The sequence below is a fragment of the Panthera onca genome, chromosome B1, assembly GCF_046562875.1.
Source record: "Panthera onca isolate mPanOnc1 chromosome B1, mPanOnc1 haplotype 2, whole genome shotgun sequence".
Lineage (NCBI taxonomy): Eukaryota > Metazoa > Chordata > Mammalia > Carnivora > Felidae > Panthera > Panthera onca.
The window spans coordinates 136288553-136311075 of record NC_138342.1 but is presented as its reverse complement, the minus strand read 5'-3'; the positions used below and the strand labels follow the sequence as shown (position 1 = coordinate 136311075).

Genomic DNA, 22523 nt, shown 5'->3' with positions numbered 1-22523 from the left:
ACAGGGTAATGTGAAAGACCTCTTTCCCATACGGATGGGAAATCTCAAATATGTGTGGCGACCCAAAAAAAGTTGAATCCACAAAAGAAACTTTCATGTTGGAGCCCCTGGGTGGCTCAGTTGTTTAAGCCACCAACTTCAGCTCAGGTCATGGTTTCATGGTTTGTGAGTTTGAGCCTCGCATTGGGCTGTCTCTCTGTCAGTGCAGAGACTGCTTCAGATCCTCTGTCTCCTTCTTCCCCTCTCTCCCTCTCTCTCAAAAATAAATAAAGAAAACTTTCATGTAAAGAGTTAAAGAGTAATTCTTCAATACAAAATTATACTCTTGTAGTTCTAGCCACACTTAAAGGGGAATAAAATATATTTCTTTTATTTCCATCAAGATCAAGGTAAAGTTACTCTATATTTTATGGTGGGGATAGTAATTACTACATCACACATATGACATCCCTTTGAAACTTACACTACAGAAAATAAACTCCTAAAGTAGGGGGAGAAATAAACTGTTCTCAAACTTTCTCATGAGAATTATAATCCACAGGACACACAGAAAACATGGAACTGGACCATCCTTGAAACAATTTAGTTCCCTTATGCAGCTTCCAAAAATAGATCTGCATATACAGATATGTGTGTGCGTGTAAGTGCACGTATGTACAAGAAAAGACTGCCACTGGCTCCACCATGTATTAGCTGTATGACTTTGGGAAAGTTACTTTACCTCTCTATGCCTTGGCTTCTCTGTTTATAAAAGGACAATATACTTATATGGGTGTGAAGATTAAATGAGATAATATATGAACAGAGTTTTGAATATTGCCTAGAACACAGGAAGCCTTCAATTTTAGCTAATGGCATTATTACTGTTACTTTTTTACTCTAATACTAAATTAGCAAACAGAGATTGCTTGCTGAGTATGGAAATGCAGAGGGAAAAAAAGTGAATCAACTTAAGGACATGTCCTTATACAAAGGGAAAACCTAACACATAGTCTATGACCCACTTGCATGACAGATTTAATTTTCCTTACCTCTTGGATAATGGAGGATAAACAGCCATCTTTAAAATATAGAAACCAAGCTTGTTACTGTCCATGCATTATTCTAAGCACTTACAGGTTTTACCTTGCTTAATCTTCACACAACCATATCACCTCCATTTTACAAATGGATTCCACGTAATAGGGAAGCTAAATAAATTAGCTAGGCTCACATAGCTTGTGAGTGGTGAAACCAGAATAGAAGTCCAAGCTCCTGGCTCTGGAGCCCTCCTCCGACCACTAGGCTACATACAGTTCTTACTCATCTCTTCTCTTCGTATACATAACTCTCTTCACAAAGGCTACAACTGTTCACACCACAGTTTTCATTACTTTACGCACAAACTATTTCCTAAATCGGGTTATTTTTATAGACAGAAAGTGAAACTACTCCTAGAAACCTAAATGAGATTCCCCCTCTCCATCCACTGCTAGGTTCTAAGAGCTCCTGTAGATCCTAGGTAGTTATTTTAATATATTTCAGTATTCAGTTTCCTTTGCGTAGAAGAGACAGCATCCTCTAAATTATAAAATTACAGTACTGAAACCAATAGGGGATCAGGGCATCTTCAACCTCATTTCATCTTGGGCTTCCAGTTCTTCTATCAGATGCCTCTGATCTGCTGCTTAAAACCTCCAAAACCTATCTGCCTGAAATGCCCTTATTCCTTACACCTACTCCTATCCACCTGGTAGGCCCCAGCTGCCCCCCGTACATTCCCACGAGGCCCCACACATAACACTGGTGCACATGTCAGCACGTGTCTCTCTGGCTGCTCTTCTGTGGGCAACTGAGACAGAGGCAAGTCCTGTTGACAGTCGAGTAACCAAGACCAAATACAGAACACATTTTCCTCAAACAGTGATTTCGTAGATCTAGTTCCGTGATGATATGCACACTCTAATTATAACATACAAATGTTAAACACCATTAGTTGTATACTCATATCATATTTCACCGAGTCTAAGATACACAATTTCTTCTTTGTTTTAACGTCTTTGAAATTGTGATCCATCTTAAAATCAATGAAAAGAAAATACTGGGTTATTTAAAGCAAGGCGGACCAATCAATGTGTCTTAAGATTTGATGAAAAATGACATTTCATTAAAATACATACAAATTTTTAAGGAAAACAATCCCAGGGAATTCTTGATCTATCCCACCTGCTCACATAATACAGTTAGAAGAAATGATTAGTCAACTATGTCCAGATCAATAGAAATGATTTGACTGCTAGCTATTCTAAAGAAAGACCGAAAAGAAAGCCTGTACTTCAGAAAACTTAACTCCTGAACATTACGATCCCAGGTGGTACCCTGGCCACATCCCACTTTTCACTCTATTCTACCATAAATGGCTTTCTAATTCTTACATGAATCCACACAGCAACAGGTCCAAACTCTTTGACCTGACAAAGGGTTCTACAGTCTGACCCCTCTCTCATCAACCTGTGCTCCTACAGTTGCCCCTCCAGTTCAGCCAAGCTGATCTATACTCACTGTTCCTTGACTCTACATGAACACTTTTGATTCAATGTTTTAGCTCATTCCGTTTGCATTACAAAAATTTCTCCCATTTCCTTTTTTCTTCACATCTTGCTTATCCCCTGTCCTTATCTGTGGCGCAGCTCAAGTCTTATTGCCTTCCTTGTAGACTACTCAAATCACACATGACATTCCTGCCTTGTGTGCTACGTACTTTTCGTCCATGCTGCTCACCCAAGCATTTAAATGTATGCAACCAGATGCAAAATTTTCAAACCATATTTTTAAATCTCTTCTACAGAAATCTGGATAAAACCCACAAGAAAATAGTCAATATTTTCTTTTCTTATTTTGATATTTTATTCAGCTAATACTGAAAACACTTCTATTATTTGAGAACTATAATCTACATTCTCTTCTTCTATCCAAAGATAGAGCTTAAGTAATCTTTCTCTAAGAAAACACTGAGTGGCATTTAAGTTATCCATATCTATTTTTCTAGAGCAAAATTAAGTTTTCATTTAATATCACTATTGTCAGCTTTTGTGATGTTTGTTCTTCAACAGATGGGCTTTAAATCTTATGTATGTAAAGTTGTTAATTTTTTTTCAGGGGGACAATAAGCAAACAGAATAATGAAGAGTAAAGAAATCTGGGAACATGCCCAACTAAAAGGAACACAAAAAGTTTCGGCAATAAATGACATGATGTATAGTGGGAAGGGAAGAGGACAGGAACGCTGTCACGGGTGTTTATATTTTCTTTAGCTAAGCTATTTGAAAGTTCACTTACTTTTTTCTTTTGACATTTTAATATTGACTTCCGATACCTTAAAATTGTTCATAAACATTAAGAAAAGCACGATTTGAATATAGTATACTTTATCAAAATACAAATATTTCTCTTCCATATTTAGGATGGAATTCTAACACTAAAGAAGCTCTCTCTCTTTTTAATGTTTATTTATTTTTGAGAGAGAGACAGAGACAGTATAAGCAGGGGAGGGACAGAGAGAGAGGGAGACACAGAATCCGAAACAGGCTCCAGGCTCTGAGCTGTCAGCACACAGCCCAATGTGGGGCTTGAACCCACGAAGTGTGAGATCATGACCTGAGCCGAAGTTGGACGCTTAAACAACAGAGCCACCCAGGCGCCCCTAACTAAAGAAGCTCTTAAGTAAATAACTTTTCCCTCATACTACATCTTACATATTAATATATGGCAAACTTTAAAACTATAAAGTAGACAAAGCAACTAATGATGAGAGCTTCATAATAGTTACAATGTGTCTCTTAAATCAGTTGTCCTTAAATATATTTTCTACATATATTTTGAAGGGAAGGAAAATATAGAACAAATGCTATTACCAGATTTTATACTATGGTATAATATGAACATGTCTGCAATAAGAAGATATGTATTGAAGTATTACTAATGGTTTTGGGGTAGCTGGGTGGCTCAGTCGGTTAGGCATCCAACTTTGGCTCAGGTCATGATCTTGCAGTTCATAGGTTTGAGCCCCGCATCAGGCTCTGTGCTGACAGCTCAGAGCCTGGAGCCTACTTCGGATTCTGTCTCCCTCTCTTTCTCTGTCCCCTCTCCTGCTCGTGCTCTGTCGCTCTCTCAAAAATAATAAACATTAAAAAAAATAATAATAAAATAATAAAATGTTACTACGGTTTTGATCTGAGTACTGAAGCTGTGATTCTTTTTGTCCTTGTCTTCACGTGTTTTCTATTTTTTTCTTCAATGACCAAATAAGCTATGTAATTTTTAAATTACAAATTATGCATAAAAATAATGCAGACAAAGCACAGATTAAACTGCCACCTGAATAACCATAACACAAAGCAAACAAGCACCAAAAATTAGTTTGCCTATTCAAAGGGTATCTCTTCTAAAATAATTTTATTTTTATATTTAGGTAAATGTTATCTCTAAAGTAGTGTAATTTTGACATTTGATTATTTCCACAAATGTAATTAATTCAAACAAGAAATAGGAAACTTTATACATGAATATAATACAAATATAAAATGCATATTTTTAATTGCCATTTACAATGAAAAAAAGTGTAATTTTAAGAAAACAAGTAAGTATGAGATTAATTCGCCGTAAAGAAAAAGCTAATCTCATCCTTCACATCTCCGTGTCTGGAAACCTTGGTTGTAAATTGTATTCATTCATCACTCAACTTCTGCCAACCTCCCCACCAACTGCCACCCTGCCCCCTACCACCCAGCCCAACCACTATGGCCCAGTGACTATAGAATCTTTCTAAATCCTTATTGACATCCAAGCAGTCTTCTTTTTCACTAATAGTAAAAGTGCTATACACTTCTCAGTTCCATAAAACCCAGGAAAACTGCATGTCACAATATTCCCCCTTAACTCCACGTTTTTCCTGATTACTGAGGGGGAAAAAAAAAGAGTGCTTTCATTTACTCAAAATAGTTCAGAGAGTAGAAATATCTACTGAACCCATTCTTTTTCTCTAGGAGGACAGAGGCAAACAAGATTTCAATTCTATAGCTTTTTTCTTTTTACAGCCATGCTTGTCTTTATTTTGAAACGCATGAAGTTGTGTACTAGCACTTAAACTTAATGAAGAAGTTGACCTATCGGAAATAATTATAAGGTGCTCCCATAATAACCTGTATTTTTAAGTTCTCTAATTAAAATTAGTTTTCACCAGGGTGCCTGGGTGGCTCAGTTGGTTAAGCATCCAACTCTTGATTTTGACTCAGGTCATGATTCCATGGTTTGTGATATCGAGCCCTGCTTTGGGCTCTGCTCTGACAGTGCAGAGCCTGCTTGGGATTCTCCGTCTCCCTCTCTCTGTGCCCCTCCCCCACTCATGCGTACTCTCTCTCAAAATAAATAAATAGATAAATAAATAAATAAAGCTTTTACCCATAAAATAAACCAGGCAGAATGCTAAATTCTAGCTTCATCTATATACCTAAATTAGAAATGAGATTATGGGTTAATTATATTTATACAAACACATACATATGCATGAAATATTCATATATATATATATACATATATATATATATATATATATATATATATATATATATATATATGGGGGAATTTCATTTTATAATCATTCCAAGTCAATTTATAAACCAATAATGTACTTCTCTGGAGTTCACAAAAAAAGAATATGTACTTCAGTCTGAAAGGTGTTAAAAAAATCTTTTTTAATGTTTATTTTTGAGAGAGAAAGAGAGACAGACAGACAGACAGACAGAATGTGAGTTGGGGATGGGCAGAGAGGGAGACACAGAATCTGAAGCAGGCCCCAGGCTCTGAGCTGTCAGCACAGAGCCCAACGCGGGGCTCAAACCCATGAACCGTGAGGTCATGACCTGAGCCAAAGTTGGATGCTTGGCCGACTGAGCTACCCAGGCTCCCCTGAAAGGTGTTTTAAACTATCACTTTATCAATCAACAAATGTAAGGTTAATACATGACTAACCAGATGTCTCTGAGAACAGCCTTTACAATTAACATGTAGTGTGATCTGGTGTACTGATATGGAATGAAGAGATCTGAAGTGCGTGGGGAATATTTATATAGTGACTTAACATACAAAGGAAACACAGATAAGGGGTTGACTGGTAAGTTGTGTGAATAACTTGTACATAGACTGTACAATTAAAATCAATCATTATATATCATATACACACTATATATGAGAGAAAAGAGAATACAACATAAGAGGCTTATGCTACAGGTTCAATTAATAAGAAGAAATGGCAGAGGTTGACAACTGATGAGTTCTTTGTGGCAAGGGTGTTTCTATACCAACAGAAAGGGCAAGGAGAGGGACTGATTGCTTAAAAGGGATCACCTGTATAATGCACAACATAGAGGGATATGTTGTTTTTGTGAGTGTATGCTGTTGTATCATTTCTTCATGTGCTTCAGAGTATAAATCTGTATTTACCTTCTCTTATATGCATCTGGACATGCTTCTTATCTATGTTTCCAAAAACTGGGCACAATATTTAACCAGTCATGTGTAACTCCTATGACAGTACTAATAGCACTGGCATTTTAATACTATAAATGGAAATAATCCTAAGTATATGTCAGGTCTTCAAAAATAAACTTCATTTTTACATGATGAAGAAAAATAAGGAGGTCAGTGAAAGTGGAGATCTAGAACAGGAAATTAAGAGAGCCCTGAAGGACACATTTACAAACTTTCATTTAAAACACACACACACACACGCACAGGTGTATCTCTATATACATTCAGATACTCATGTTCTTTTGTTTTTAAAATCTCTTTAAAAAAAAACAACTCATATCCAAACCATAATCCAAATAAAATATATGGATAATGATAAAATGGTTATTTGATCTAAATAGGCAAAGTTTTCCAAAGTTTACAAAACACTGCCACAGACATAACAGTAGTAAGTTACTCGTTTTCTTTTTACTAAGTACATAAACACTGAAACATACTTCATCAGGAATTTAAGTTAAATAAAAATAGGGGCACCTGGGTAACTCAGTCAGTTAAGTGTCTGATTTTGGCTCGGGTGATGATCTTGTGGTTTGTGGGTTCGAGCCCTGCAGCACAGATCCTCAGTGTCCCTCTCTCCGCCCCTCCCCTGCCTATTCTCTCCCTCTCTCAAAAATAAATAAACATTAAAAAATTAATTTTGACATGATTATTATTAAGGACAGGAAAATGAAGAAAACTGAATGCTTACTCTAGATGGATTCTTAGATTACCTGAGTAATATATTTCAGAGTATTGTCAGGCCTAAAATCAAAGAAATGGACTAAAGAAATCTTAGGTTTCATCTCAGGGACATTTATAGCTACATGACCAAATTTACACAGCATTTATTCTGATGCAAATTAAGTATCAATATTTTAAACACATAAAATATGTTATTTCAAATGGGAAAGAAAAACTACGATTAGTGATCTCACTATGGTTAAATAGTTAAAGGAGAATAACTGAGCTTCTAATGATGCATTTTAAACATTCTCTTTTCACTAATTTTAATTGATTTAATTTTTATACAGTCTCTTTTAAAATGGATCATTAAACAATATTTGAAAGTAAGGAAAATTTAAAAGGTAGGAAGTATGGTTCTTCTTTTGACTGAAAGTAAGGATTTTTCTTTAATATATCTCACAATGAGACAGAGCTTTTTTCAGTCTTACACGTGTAAGTAGTGTATGCAATACACTGCAAGTTTCTAAAATAGATTTCTTCACTTCTAACAGGGTAAAAAGATCTATTATTTGTTGCTAGGGTTTCTTGGCCCAAATCCAAGGCAAGATGACCTTGTCCTTGAATAAAACAATAGGATATTGCTTCCTCTCAGGCCTCTTTGCTAGCTAGCACAGTGAAAAACCTCCCCAAGAAATAAGTTTATTTCATCTCAGAAAATATATCTGTCATAATACACCAAAAAAAAAAAAAAAAATCAGATAAAGAAAAGGTGGAGTTTTAACCCAAAAGACACATAATCTAACATCTATAATTAATCTTAGTGCTATTTTCTATATTGCTAAGGAAAATGCACTGAATTATATTAAAGAGATACTCTACCCAATATTTACAGACAAGGTCAAATTGTCATGGTAGGATAAAAGCAATTTTTTAAAAATTGACTCTTCTTAAATCTTTTCTAGTTATAAAGATGGGGAAGGTGCTTAGAGGGTGGAGATGAACAGGAGGCTACACTCCTTTGCTGTATCTTCAAATTCTATTCATGATTTGTTAGGTATCCTACCATCTTCTTCTCCATCACCTGTATTGACCTACTCCCTAATATGATTCATTCCAATAGCAAAGATCTCACTGATTTTCTTAACCTTTTGATTCCCCATATCCTTCTACATCTTCTTGCCTCGGACCCTCCCATGTTATTCTTTCATCCTATACTTCCTTCCTGTTATTCTTCCTTCTCTATACTGTATTTTTTTCCCCTTTAAGAAAGAGCGACCGAGTGAGAAGGGGAAGGGGAGGGGGAGAGGGAGAGAGAGAATCCCAAGCAGGTTCTATGCCCAGCACAGCCTGATGCAGGACTCAATTTCACGACTGTGAGATCATGACCTGAGCCAAAATCAAGAGTTGGACACACAACTGAGCCACCCAGGTGCTCCTCTATACTGTACTTGCCCCTCTATACTGTACTCTTAACAGTTTAGCAATTCTGAATTCCAATCATATCCTTAATACACGGTATAAGGAAGGGGGAGAATTCAATCAAGATATAGTCTCTCATCTAACTGTAAATACCAACCGAATTTACAAGTACTGGTTAGAAGAACAAATAAAATCAAACATTACATATCAGCAGCCACTAATCATTATTCAGAGAAACCAGAGATGAATATAAAGAGATAAAGAACAAGTGAAAGTCAAGCAAAGAGCACTGGACACTGAGAAATGGGAAAAGAATGAACCTGAAGTGTCTTGTAATCAGATCATCTTGTCCTAAAAAACAAACAAACAAACAAACAAACAAACAAACAAACATACTTGGAGGAAAATATGTTCATAAGGAAGAGAATATAGATTATAGAGGAACTTAGTGACCAATAGGAATTTAGACATATGTTTAAGCTATATTATATCCTTCATGGTTAAGAGGCTTATGAAATAATGAGATTTATATTTATGGCTACAAACGAGCCATGACCAGTATGGACTTCAGAGAGGTGATCATGAATTAAGTTGGGTTCCATGACAGATGCAGACTTCATTAAAGCAGAAACAGGGAAGATGAAACAGCAAGAACTCAGCGCTTCCAAGGGAACACAAGTGGCCAAGGTCAGGCTGTCACAAGTTACAAAGTCAACAGAGGAAGCTGAGGCATCAAGTTTATGTTTAAAGAGTTAAGCAGGGGCGCCTGGGTGGCTCAGTCAGTTAAGCGTCCGACTTCGGCTCAGGTCACGATCTCACAGTCCATGAGTTCAAGCCCCGCGCCAGGCTCTGTGCTGACAGCTCAGAGCCTGGAGCCTGCTTCGGATTCTGTGTCTTCCTCTCTCTCTGCCTCTCCCCTGCTCATGCTCTGTCTCTCTCTGTCTCAAAAATAAATAAAAACATTTAAAAAAAAATAAATAAAAAATAAAGAGTTAAGCAGCAAAAATAAAAAGGTACATGTGTGATAAGGCCAAACACAGAAAAGCGGAAAGAAGGAATTGAGATAAATACCATCTACTCCTGATCATCCCACCTTAAGTCTTAAGATAACATCGAAATTGCACATAGCAATAAACAGCTTTGTAAAACTATCTGTATAAAAGTTTTATACAATAATTTTGATCACGATATTGTTGCTCTTTTCTATTAACAGTGCTTGGGATGGCACACACAACAGGAAAAAAGAGGAGCAGGAGAAAAGCAAGCATTTCTTTCAAGTTATGTACTCCACTGATTAATATCAGCTCTGTAACTATACAATCTGCACACCTAATGTACTCTAAATTTGGCTACACACAGAGAAGTGCTATATGTTTGTGGTGAAAGCAGGGCTATGATACCAGACAACCCTGGGTTCCAATCATGGCTCCACCACTTACTAGTCCTTGGAAAACATTATTTTTTATCTTGCTAAGCCTCAGTTTTGTTATCTCTAAAAAAAAAACAGTGATAATACATCTTTCTTTACAGAGTTGTAATAATTAAGTCAGATAATATATAGTGCCTGTCATACTGTAAGTACTCAATAAATGACAGCTATTGTGATGTATTCCCTACACTTAAGTAAAGCATTTTCTTATGCACACCACTTTTTAAAATTATTATTTAATCATGACTGAGGTTTCATTTACTATAAGTACAGTGCACTATATATACTGTAATTTGGGGAGAAATGCACAACTGGAAAAGGGATTATCAGTTTCACAGTATCGAGCTGATTTATTTTAAGTAACTCATTTAAAACTTTGCAAAGTTTCAAAGACATCTTAATAGTGCAGAAGTGGCCAAAGAACACTTAAGGAGTACTGTTCCCGTTAGATAACCTGAGGCAGACAAAAAGGGGACAGGCAGGTTGAAAAACAGTTGGTGAACAGAGTAATGACACCTTTAATGTTATCCTAAGGTTTTCCCCAACTTATTGAGCTTATTAAAACTTTTCTTCGTGTAACATCTACTAACCATCCGTGCAACTAATGTTCAACAGTAGTCTTTTGGCAAATGCAGTTTTATCATACATTTTTAAAATGTATTTTATTTTCAAAATTCACAAAACCAGAAGGTTCCTCCTAAGAGTGGATGAAAGCACTAGCTGACTATAAGAATACAGCCCAGTGCTGGATGCATTTTTAGGGACACACAGGTATTCATCCCAGTGTTATCAACTGACCATATAGAACTGGCAAGGAGAGGAGATGTAATAAAATACATGAAATTTACTAGTTTAACAGGTTAAGTGAAACTTCGTTAATCCAAAAATTCATTTAAATGAGAAATTCAAGAGTATTTACTGTGCACCTGCTATGTGCCAACAACTGAGATATACACTGAGCTAGACAGAAATAAAGAGTAAAAGCCTGTAAGATCTGAAAAATTCTGACAAAGCACAGTAACTGGGTTTACTACTGGTGCCCAATCACAGTTTGCTTTTTTTTTTAAGTGCCCAACTTAACGCTTTTTGGTTTCTGACTCCCTTCTATTGTCAAAGAAGCAAAGCCACTTACAAAGCCACAACCTTCTGTAGAAGCAAAAATGGAAATATTGTTGAATTTACTAAATTTTACTCATTTAAAATTAGCTCTGACATTCTCCTAAAGCCTCATAGGTCAAAAGAGGGGCATTCTCACTAATTTTTGCTCAAAGGTTTACTGAGTCACCTATTATGTGACAGCCAGAGTAATTGTTCTCCTATTCAACTCCTTGCACATAATTAAAATCTTAAAGGTCTGCTCATTACACAGCAAAGTCTAAGTAACCAACAAACTCATCAACAAGTATACAGCAAGATCTTGACATCACAGGCTGCCAGCTTTGCTGCACATGATGCTCTGAGATGGCCAATTCTAGTATTGAGGCTTGTCAAAGTATCATGGGAAATACCATTCACATGTTTTTTAGAAATTGCTTCATTTGAGGCCATTTTATGGCTAGAGTTATGTCTGTCACAGTATTACCCCAAATTTCGGTGAAATACACACACAAAGCACTTGTGAAGAAACAAATATGCTTATAGAATAGTGTACTAGGTACTCTAGCTTAGGTACTATCTGGTATTTATCTGTCCCAACTGCTCTTGTTGTCAAAAATTTAGTAATACTTTCCCCACCACCACCAGTAAGTAATTTTAACAGTTTTTTTTGTTCATTAAAATTATATTATTAAATACCCCCCCTTCATTTTGAGAAAGGATAATATGATAAAGGTAGACAAGGAATCTGAAGTTTAAACTTTTTTTCTGAGGCTCCTCAAGTAGTCTTAAGTAATGTTCTTTTACGTGGGAAAATCATGATTACAGAAGAGCTTAATTTCAAAGGTCCTGCTAATAAAATCAAACTACAGTGGAACTTCTCTATAACCTTTCCTATTAGTGAAATTAAGTATAAGGCTGGTCTTTTTCTGGATCTGACCCAAAGAGTTTTAACTAATGTGGCACCATTAGGATCTCATTATGAAGGGGCTGGGCTCTAAGCACAGTATCATAACATGCTTCTAACACAGCTACTGCCCTAAGAACATCCTCTGGTTCTGGGCCCCTGGGTGGCTCAGTCAGTTAAGCGTCTGACTCCCGATTTCAGCTCAGGTCATGATCTCATGGTTTGTAAGACTGAACCCTGCATTGGGCTCTGTGCTGACAGTGTGGAGCCTGCTTGGGATTCCTTCTCTTCCTCTCTCTCTGCCCCTCCTCCCCTGCTTATTCTCTCTCTCTCTAAAAATAAAGAAATAAACTTAAAAAAAAATAATATCCTGTGGTTCTTTGGGAAAGTGAGATACTGCCTTAAGACTCACTTCATCTAAGAAAACCTCTTGGGTTTAGCTAATAATTTTGTTCATAATAATGAACAAAATTAAACTATACCATAAACCTAAGTATCTAAATATTCTAAATTCATGGCCTCCTCTCTGTAAATTTATAGAGATTTTAAATTTTCAGCGATTTATCTCTATTTTTGCAGTTCAACATCTTATCTTTCTTAGAGTACACAAAAGATAATTCCTATACCCTAATATAATACCTGCTGCATGCTAAGGTGTAAAAACAGGCAATTCAAAAATACTTAAGATTACTATATAAGCTGCCTAAATGTATGTGTTTTCATTTGGGGAATTGAAAAAATATATATCGATCTAAAACATATGAATTAGTGTGATGGCAGAAAACTTCCAACACGGTGATGTAAAAGTAGCACTGTGAGAACTCACATTCCTCAAACAGGAGGCTCAGACTTGGTGTTAACCATAGAAGAGTGTTTCTCACAAACAGCAGTAGCTGCCTGTGGGATTTCAGCATGACAAATGCATAGCTGACTCATGGGATCAATTATAAAGAAGCAATACTTGTGGCATTAAAAAAAATTATCCTCTGTTTTTATCACCTATTAATGCATGTTAAGAAGTCAGCTGAGTCCCACTGACCAAACGTTTCATTACCAAATCAATACCCAAAGCTCTCCCTCCCTTCCTCAAACCTACATGTGAATTCCTTACCACAGATGTCTGTTCCCAATAACCCCTTTCATAATCTCTCATTAAATTCAACTACAAAAACATCTCTCAAAAACTCTTCGAGTATTAGTTAAAGCTGAATTGTCAAGCTCTAATTTCTGACTATAAAAACGGGCGGTCCAATATTTTGCCTTAAATGAATTGTTGGTCTTGTTTAAAAAATTAAAAAAAAAAAATCACAACAAAATTGGAAGAACAAGCTGGTCGTAACTTACCCTCCCTCCCTCAAGCAGACTATCACACCCTCTAAAACACCAGTTTTCCCTGAACAGAAGCAGCAAGAATTCCCATTTTTAAAGCAATTCTCTAGGATGTGCTATCGAAGCACAAGCAGCATTTGCGATACTTACTGAATGTTTCTCCTGCTGGCCCATAACTCCATGGTTAGCTGGGACTGCTAGTGGTTTCATAATGAAGAAACATATGCTGAACTGAATTTACACATCATGTACCAATCTCTCATGGATGGCAAGTCACTCTCTACAGCATTAAATTAAAAAAGAAAAAGGAAAAAAAAAAAAAAAAAAGAAGAGGGAGGAGGAAACGAAGCTGCAGCTTAAAGTGTCACTACTGGTAAAGCTTAAAAAACCCCTCACACTTGTAGACCAGAAAAGGAATCCGAACAACGGTGTTCGTCTCCATTTTTATAACATTGAAACTCTAACCATCTTAGGCTATGACAAGACTGAGGAAACCTTATACAGCTCTCAGTCTTCCAAGAGAACAAGATCATTTCTGAGATTGAAGAACAAGAGGCAAAAGAAGAAAAAAAAAAAAAAAGCTAAAATGGCTGACTGCACACAGACTCTCCTCAAAAAGGCTTAATACAGAATTATATTAGTCAGGGTGCTAGAAGAACCAGTCTCTAGCATTCAGCCAAGCATTGTTAATACTCTTGTTTCATTTGCAACCACACATACGGACCCCTCCAACCAAGAAAAAAGAAAAAAGAAAAAGAAAGAAAGAAAAAAATCAGGGCAGAGCATGTGAATCGGGACCTCCTCCCTAGCTGCTAATGATGCTGACAGAGTGGTGACCAGTGATCTCTGTCCCACTCCACTAACCAAGTTTGCACAATTAATCTTAGCAGCATGACACTGATGGACATTTAATTTAATGATGTCTGTCCCTCACACTCAACACAAGCATGACTGCTAGCAAAAGAGTCACTAACAGAAACACAGCACATGCACACACACAATCTCGAGAATCATGAGTCTGAATGCAATACACCAATATAATTACATTATTGTGCTTACTTTGGAGGACCATGGCTGCAGGCAGTTGGCATAGCAACGCACAAGGAAAGCCATTTCCTGGGTAGAGAGAAAGCTTCCTTTTCTAAATAAAAAATTCCTCTTAGGAAACAAACGGCATTGCTGCTTCCTGCAGAAAGCAAGACACTGTAGTCTGTCTCTTAACCTGCAAGGCTCACACTCAATGCAGTTCTAGTGATGTAAGTGGATTTCTCTCTCACCCTCCCTCTCTCTACATACACTGAAATATTCAGCTCAAATGGTACACACATTCCTTAAGACTCGCCCCCTCCTCTACTTAACCATTTCACTCATTAAGGTAGCGATGGACAATTCAGATAAAGTAGCAAGCTCTTGCCTGTATTATATCAGCAGCTGTAGGTTAAGCAAGTCTCAGAGGGATGGAATCCATTGATTGCTGACTCCAAATAATATCACTGAAGACAGGGTGGGAAAACGGAGCAAGGACTTACTTGAACAGCTTTGAACTAAAATATGATTTTTCACCAATCTGAAGATAAGAGAATGGATGTGACCTCCTTCCCACCCTGAAATATCACTGTGCTACAGGAAGCATTTATCAAAAATTTACAAAATGCACGTTTAACAAGGTTTGTGTAAATTTAGAAGATGTGATTTTCACAAACACCTATACACACACGCGCGCGCGCACGCACATGGCACATTGCAAATAATATCAAAATAAACACACTCACGATTTAAAAAAAAAATAAAAGAATTCAAACTTTCAGAGGTAGAGAGGTTAAATTTAATGAGGATATGTTATTCTACCATAAACCTTAATTTCACCTGGGTTAGCAATTTATTTAAAAGACAGCATTACAGTTGACAAAGAATAAGGACATTTTAAATCTGAAGCACTGGTCAATTTCCCATAGTCAATCTGTCCATAACTGGTAAACCTAACAGAAAACAGAGATGGAAAATCTAGCAACTTCAATTAATTGACTTTGGAATTGTCAGTGCTTACTAACTTATGTTTCTTGTCTCCTTAACACTGCACCTATACTACTCTCTTTTATTTTTCCCCCTCATTATCTAAAAGCAACCATTCCCTCCACATGACTATTCTTCCCGCCCATCTTCAGTATACCCTTTTCATAGACTTCTTATATTATTCATTACCCTTTCCCCCCTCCCCCCGCATATATTCAATCTCTCCCCCATAACCAGCCAGTCTCTACACTGGCTTTTAAATATGTTCAGATCTCTCACATCTCTAAAACAACACAAAGAACAGAAAGCTTCTTTAGATCCTACATTTCCCCATGGCTGCAGTCTAACATCTTCATACCCAACACTTCACAACTAAAATCTCTCAAGAGTTAACCTATTTTGGCTTCCATCATTTCTTCATCTCATGCACTTTTTCAATGAAGGGCCATCATGGTCCCATTATATAATTTATACATCTATGTGTTCTCCTTAACATCTTTCTCCATGTCCAGTCCATCACAATATTCCATTAATTAAATTCTCTACTCTTTCTCAAATTCAGACTTCTCTTCATTTCTGCCCACTCATTACTTCTGCCTTAAAAATTGCAAAAGTCTCTGTATTAAGGACTGTCTGGATTCAATTTTAATCTCACCCACCTTATCCATTTAACATACTCCTCCTGAGATCTTTTAAAAACTAAAATCCAGTCACTTCAACCTAATCTATTGAGTCCTTTTTTTTCAATTAAAACACATCAATGGCTTCCCACTGCTCTCAGCACACACACACTAAAACTCTTATTACAAGATGTCTATGTTTTTAACAGTTATCTATGCAAGATTTCTATGTTTTTAACAGTTATGCCATGCTCATGCCTTCCAGATCACCTGGGCTGCTCTTGTTTCCTGGAAGAGCAAAGGGGCCTTTCTACACATTATTTCCTCTGCCTAGAGCATTCCTTCACCCTCCCTTCCCTGACTGATTCTTAGTCCACTCCTAAAAAATACTGCTAAAATTCCTTCAAAGTCATCATGGTACTGTGCATCATTTCCCTATGTTTATTACCATTCTAATTTTACATTTAATCCTGAAATTATTTAAGTAGTTAGTGTCCACTTCCCCTGCGACACTCTCATCTCTATGATGGCTGGCACCATGTTTGCTTGTGTCCCTGTACTCGCAGTACCTAGCACGGTACACATCATAGGCTCTCACTTTTTTTGAATGAATAAACTCTTCGGTGACTAGGAATGGACATTAGCAAGACCATAATGATCTTGTAACTAATTCTTATCAAAATTCCTTCTACATAAACAAATGAATGATTTATAAAAGTAAATGTCACAGGGGCACCTGCGTGGCTCAGTCAGTTGAGTGTCTGATTCTTGTTTTCAGTTCAGGTCATGATCTTGCGGTTCTTGAGATTGAGCCCCTTGTCTAGCCCTGTGCTGACAGTGTGGAACCTGCTTGGGATTCTCTCTCTCCCTCACTGTCTGTCTCTCTGTTGCTGGTGCACTTGCTCTCTCTCTCTCTCTCTTAAAATAAGTAAATAAACATACATTAAAAAGTGGATAAATAAAAATAAATGGCACTGATCTTTGACAAAGGAGCAAGAACAATAGAATACAGAAAAGACAGTCTCTTCAACAAAGGGTGCTGGGACAATTGGACTTCCACATGCAATAAATAAATCTACACAAAGACTTTATACCCTTTACAAAAATTAATTCAAAATTATCACGGACTTAAATGCAAAAGGCAAAATTATAAAACTCCTACAAAATAACAGGAGAAAATCTAGATAACCTTGGGTATGGTGACATCTTTTTAGATGTAACACCAAAATACAATCCATGAAAGAAATAATTGCTAAGCTGGAATTCATTAAAATGAAGAACCTCTGCTCCATAAAAGACAACGTTAGAAGACAAGCCACGGATAGAGAGTAAATATTTGCTAAAGATGCATCTGATAAAGAACTCTTATTCAAAATATACAAAGAACTCTTAAAACTCAAGAATGAGACAAAACTTGATGAGTGGGCCGAGGACCCATTAATAGCCACCTCATCAAAGAAGATACACAAATGGAAAATTGAGCACATGAAAAGATGTCCACAGCTTCTGTCATCAGGGAAATGCCAATTAAAACAGTGAGATACCACCACCTGCTTCTCAAAATGGTCAGAATTCACAACACGGACGACAAACACCGGATGCTGGTGAGGATGTGCAGCAATGGGAACTTCACTTGTTGGTAATAGGAAAGCACAATTGTACAGCCACTTTGGAAGATAGTGTGGTGGTTTCTTACAAAACTAAACATACTCATCACGTGATCCAGCAATCACACTCCTTGATATTTACTTATCCCTACACAAAAACCCACACGGATGTTTAAAGCAGCTTTATTCATAATTGCCAAAAACTTGGAAGCAACCAAGATCAATTTCAGTAGGTAAATGGATAAATAAATGGTAGTACTTCAAGACAATGGAGTATTACTAGGCACTAAGAAGAAATGAGCTATCCAACCATGTAAAAACATAGAGGAAACTTAAATGCATATTACTAAGTGAAGGAAGCCCAGCTGAAAAGGCCAAATACTGTATGACTCCAACTATATGGCATCCTGGAAAAGGTAAAACTATGGAGGCAATAAAAAGATCGGTGGTTGCCAGGGGTAATGAATAGGTAGAGCACAGTTGATTAGTAGAACAAAGAAAAGTACTCTATATGATATTATGACGATGGATATATGTCATTATACATTTGTCCAAACCAAATGACTACACAACACCAAGAATGAACCCTAAAGTAAACTATGGACTTCAGGTAAATGTGATGTGTCAATGGAGGGTCATCCTGGGTTAAAAAAAAAAAGTACCATTCTGGTGAGTGATGTTAATAATGACAGAGGCCAAGTATATATGGGAGCATGAAATATATGAGAAATCTTTGTACCTTTCTCGCAATTTTGTTGTAATCTAAAGCTGCTATAAAAAAAAATAAAGTCTTAAAAAAAAAAGTACATGGTATCAAAAGGTGGAAACAATCCAGGTCAAGTGTCCATCTATAAATGAATGTATAAACAAAATGTAGCATATACATACAATGGGATATCACTCGGTCTTCAAAAGAAATAAAATTCTGTTATTATAAGCTGCAAAAATAAACCTAGAAGACACCATGCTAAGAGAAATAATCCAGTCACAAAAACACAAATACCGTAGGATTCCACTTATATGAAATTCCTAGACTAGTAGTTAAATTCATGGAAAGGAGAATGGTGGTTGCCAGGCGCTGGGGAAGGGGGTTAATAAGCAGTTATTGTTTAATGAGCATGGAGTTTCAGCTTGGGAGAATGAAAAAACCGGGGAGATGGGTGGTGGCAATGGTCGCATGACATTGTAAATATGACTAATGCCACTGAACCATATATAAAAATGACTAAAATGATCAATTTAAATGTTATGTATATTTTACCACCACCCCCCCACACACACACAGTTAATGACAGCCCAAGAACTAACCATCTATCTAGCCCATGTCCCACATGTCCATGTGACAAAAACTCTCCTCCAAATTTAAGTCAAATTACTCCTGTGCTGGTAATGTCTGACCTTATATGTGAAGGTTCGCCATTGCTTGCCTCTCTCTGGAGAAATGTGTCACTTCTCTCAAGCAGGAATCTAAATGGGAGAACCTGATAGGTGATATCAGAAAATCACACATCCTCAGGCACTGTTGCTTTTCTGTGCTGAGACTTGGTGTGATTTCTCTCACAATCTGGCTCCATGCCTACAACCTACATATTCTAAAACTCATGACTGGAACGCTGAAATTTTACTATTCCTACTACTTTGTACATTGAAACACAATTATGCCAGGTTATAATATGCCAAACACTGCTTAAGAAATAAGATATAAACTGAAGATTTAAGAGAATCCCATATTTTATACAAACAAGAATAAATCACACTTACCTTGAAGTAGCCTGAATTTGACTTTTATTTGCTCTATTCTTTAACCATCTAGATTTAGCAAAGAGCATTAAATAGATCCAGCTAGAAAAAGGACCATGTAACAACTTTCTGTCCTGGGCCAAAGGCATCTAATGACTTCTAAATTATCGGAAACGATGATCCCAAAGACAGAGATTATATACATAGTTCAGGAAACTGCTTAATGTAAGGCCTGTCCATGCTAAATTTAATACCATAGTATTCATTCCTACTTTTTACATTAAAGTGTTTGCTTTGTAATTACTTAGAAACTGAGAGAAATGACCTGTTCTTCTCAGTAACTATTCATCGCATTTAGGATTACTATGTTTATTTATTTATAGAATCTATACTGTTTATCCACAGATCTTAATGTACTTTACAAATACTCTAATTGAGCTTGTTCAAAACTTAAGGAAAGCATTACAATAACTTATTCATCTTTCATAGAAAAATAGAGTATATAAAATTATAGATTTGGTGGTTTGGAAAAATACAAAATAGAACTTCAGGATTCTAATACCACTTACTTCATTTATCTACTATATATTGATTTCTTCCCTATTTCCCTCACCTGAGAGGAAAAACTATAGAGGCTTGGAGAGAATCTGTGGGAGAGGGTAGAGGATTCACTCTGTGATATCTAGAAACAAGAAATCTTACAAATTTGATATGTAGTATCTTAACATTCACCAAAGAAATGACATTTTAAAACATTGTTTTCCCTATGGATATACAAACCAATAAAGCACTACGACAAAGTAAAATAAAGTTATTGTAGGAGGTATGGTCAGAGGTTTTTCTTCTCCTAAACCCAATATGTGCCCCCCATTAGTACTCTGATTTCAAAGGAAAAGTTGATTATCTGACAGACTTTTTAAAACATTTATTCATTTTTTGAGAGAGAGAGACAGAGTGTGAGGGGCAGAGGGGCAGAGAGAGGGATACACAGAATCAGAAGCAAGCTCCAGGCTCTGAGCTGTCAGCACAGAGCCCAATATGGGGCTCAAACCCACGGACCCCAAGATGATGGCCTGAGCCAAAGCCAGGACCTTAACCGACTGAGCCACCCAGGCACCCCTCTGACAGATTCTTTATACCGTAACTCAATCCTACATTTCACATAATCGCTTCAATACCTGCGTTTACCTTAGACAAGACTTCCACATGCATCCTCTCCAAAGCTTTAATAGACAATTTTATTTTTTCTACTTTGACCAAATAAAAATGGTACTTCAAGTTCATTATTAAAAATAATTTAAGGGGCACCTGGGTGGCTCAATCGGTTGAGTGTCCCACTCTTGGTTTTGGCTCAGGTCATGATTTCATGGTTTGTGAGCTCAAGCCCTGTGTCAAGCTCTGCACTGACAGCATAGAATCTAGTTGGGATTTTCTCTCCCTCTCTCTTTCTGCCCCTCCACTGCTCACTTGCTTGCTCTCTCTCTCTCTCAAATAAACATTTAAAAAATTAATAAAAAATAAATATAATTTAATTATGAAATAAAGTAGAGATACCAACACAATGCCTGACACATAATAACTGTTGAATAAATACGAGTTGAATTTAAATGTAGGCTTTACAAATACTGGGAACCTGTTACTTCAGTTAGCATTTAGTATCAGAAAAACATAATTGAGAGTCCAAAAATTTCACCCAGATATATCGCAAAGATATGTTCCAAAGACACCTTTAGACTCTTTTTTCTTCTCGTGTTTTTTTTTTTTTTAAGTTTTTATTTTAATCACCTGGTGCACATCATGACAAATGCACTCTTTAATTGTCATCACCTATTTCACCCACGCACCCTCACCCACCTTCTCTCCGGTAACCATCAGTTTGTTCTCTATAGTTAAGACTCTGTTTCTTGGTTGGTCTCTCTTCCCCTCCCTCCCTTTCTCCCTCTCCCTCTCCCTCTCCCTCTCCCTCTCTCTCCCTCTCTCTCTCTCTCTTTCCTTCCTTTTGTTCATTTGTTTTGTTTCTTAAATTCCATATATGAGTGAAATCATATGGTATTTGTCTCTGAGTGACTTGTTTTACTTAGCATTATACTCTAATTCCATCCATGTCATTGCAAATGGAAAGATTTTATTCTTTTTTATGGCTGAATAACATTCCACTGTGTATATATACTACTTTTTATTTCTCTATTCACCAATCAATGGACACAGGATGCTTCTATATCTTGGCTAATTGTAAATAATGCTGCTATAAACACAGGGATGCATGTGTCCTTCTAAATTGGTGTTTTGTATTCTCCGGGAAAATATCCAGCCATGCAATTGCTAGATCATAGAGTAGTTCTTTTTTAACTTTTTGAGAAGCCTCCATACTGTTTTACAGAGAGGTTGTATCAGTTTGTATTCCCACCAACAGTGCATGAGGGTTCCCCTTTCTCCACATTTTCATCAGTACCTGTTGTTTCTTTTGTTGTTGACTTTAGTCATTCTGCCTGGTATGAGGTGACATCTCACTGTAATTTTGATTTGCATTTCCCTGATGATAAGTGATGATGAGCATTTTTTCATTTGTTTCTTGGCCATATATGTATCTTCTTTGGAAAAATGTCTGTTCGTGTCTTTTGCCCATTTTTTAGTTGGATTATTTGTTTTTTGGGTGTTGAGTTTTATACATTCTTTAAATATTTTGGATAATAACCCTTTATCAAATATGTCATTTACAAATATCTTCTCCCTTGCCTTTTCATTTTGTTGTGTCCTTCGCTGTGTAGAAGCTTTTAATCTTGATGAGGTCCCAATAGTTTATTTTTGCTTTTTGTTTCCCTTGCCTCAGAGGACCTATTTAGAAAAAGTTGCTATGGCCGATGGTAGAGAAATTACTGCCTGTGCTCTCTTCTAAGATTTTCATGGTTTCAGGTCTCACATTTAGGTCTTTAATCTGTTTTGAATTCATTTTTATGTATGATGTAGGCGTATGAAAATGGTCCAGTTTCTTTCTTTTGCATGTTGCTGTCCAGTTTTTCCAACACCATTTGTTGAAGACACTGTCTTTTTCCCATTGGATATTCTTTACTGCTCTGTCGAAAACTAATTGAACATGTAATTGTGGGTTTATTTCTGTGTTTTCTATTCTGTTC

At 36.7% G+C, this 22523-nt stretch overlaps 1 protein-coding gene across 18 annotated transcripts in view; it reads right to left on the bottom strand.

The window, feature by feature from the left end:
• Positions 1–22523, bottom strand: part of RAPGEF2 (Rap guanine nucleotide exchange factor 2) — a 254465-nt gene that overhangs the window by 76899 nt on the left and 155043 nt on the right. Inside the window, exon 1 of one of the 18 annotated variants that reach the window (XM_060653878.3) lies at positions 14469–15064. The exons of 13 other annotated variants lie outside the window; for them this stretch is intronic. In XM_060653878.3, the coding sequence (XP_060509861.3) occupies positions 14469–14522 (54 nt within the window). In that variant the 5' untranslated portion in view covers positions 14523–15064. Of the gene's footprint in view, positions 1–13559; positions 13944–14468; positions 15065–22523 lie in introns of those variants that run through there. 4 more of the 18 variants (XM_081795582.1, XM_060653877.3, XM_060653879.3 and 1 more) reach the window with 4 other exon arrangements.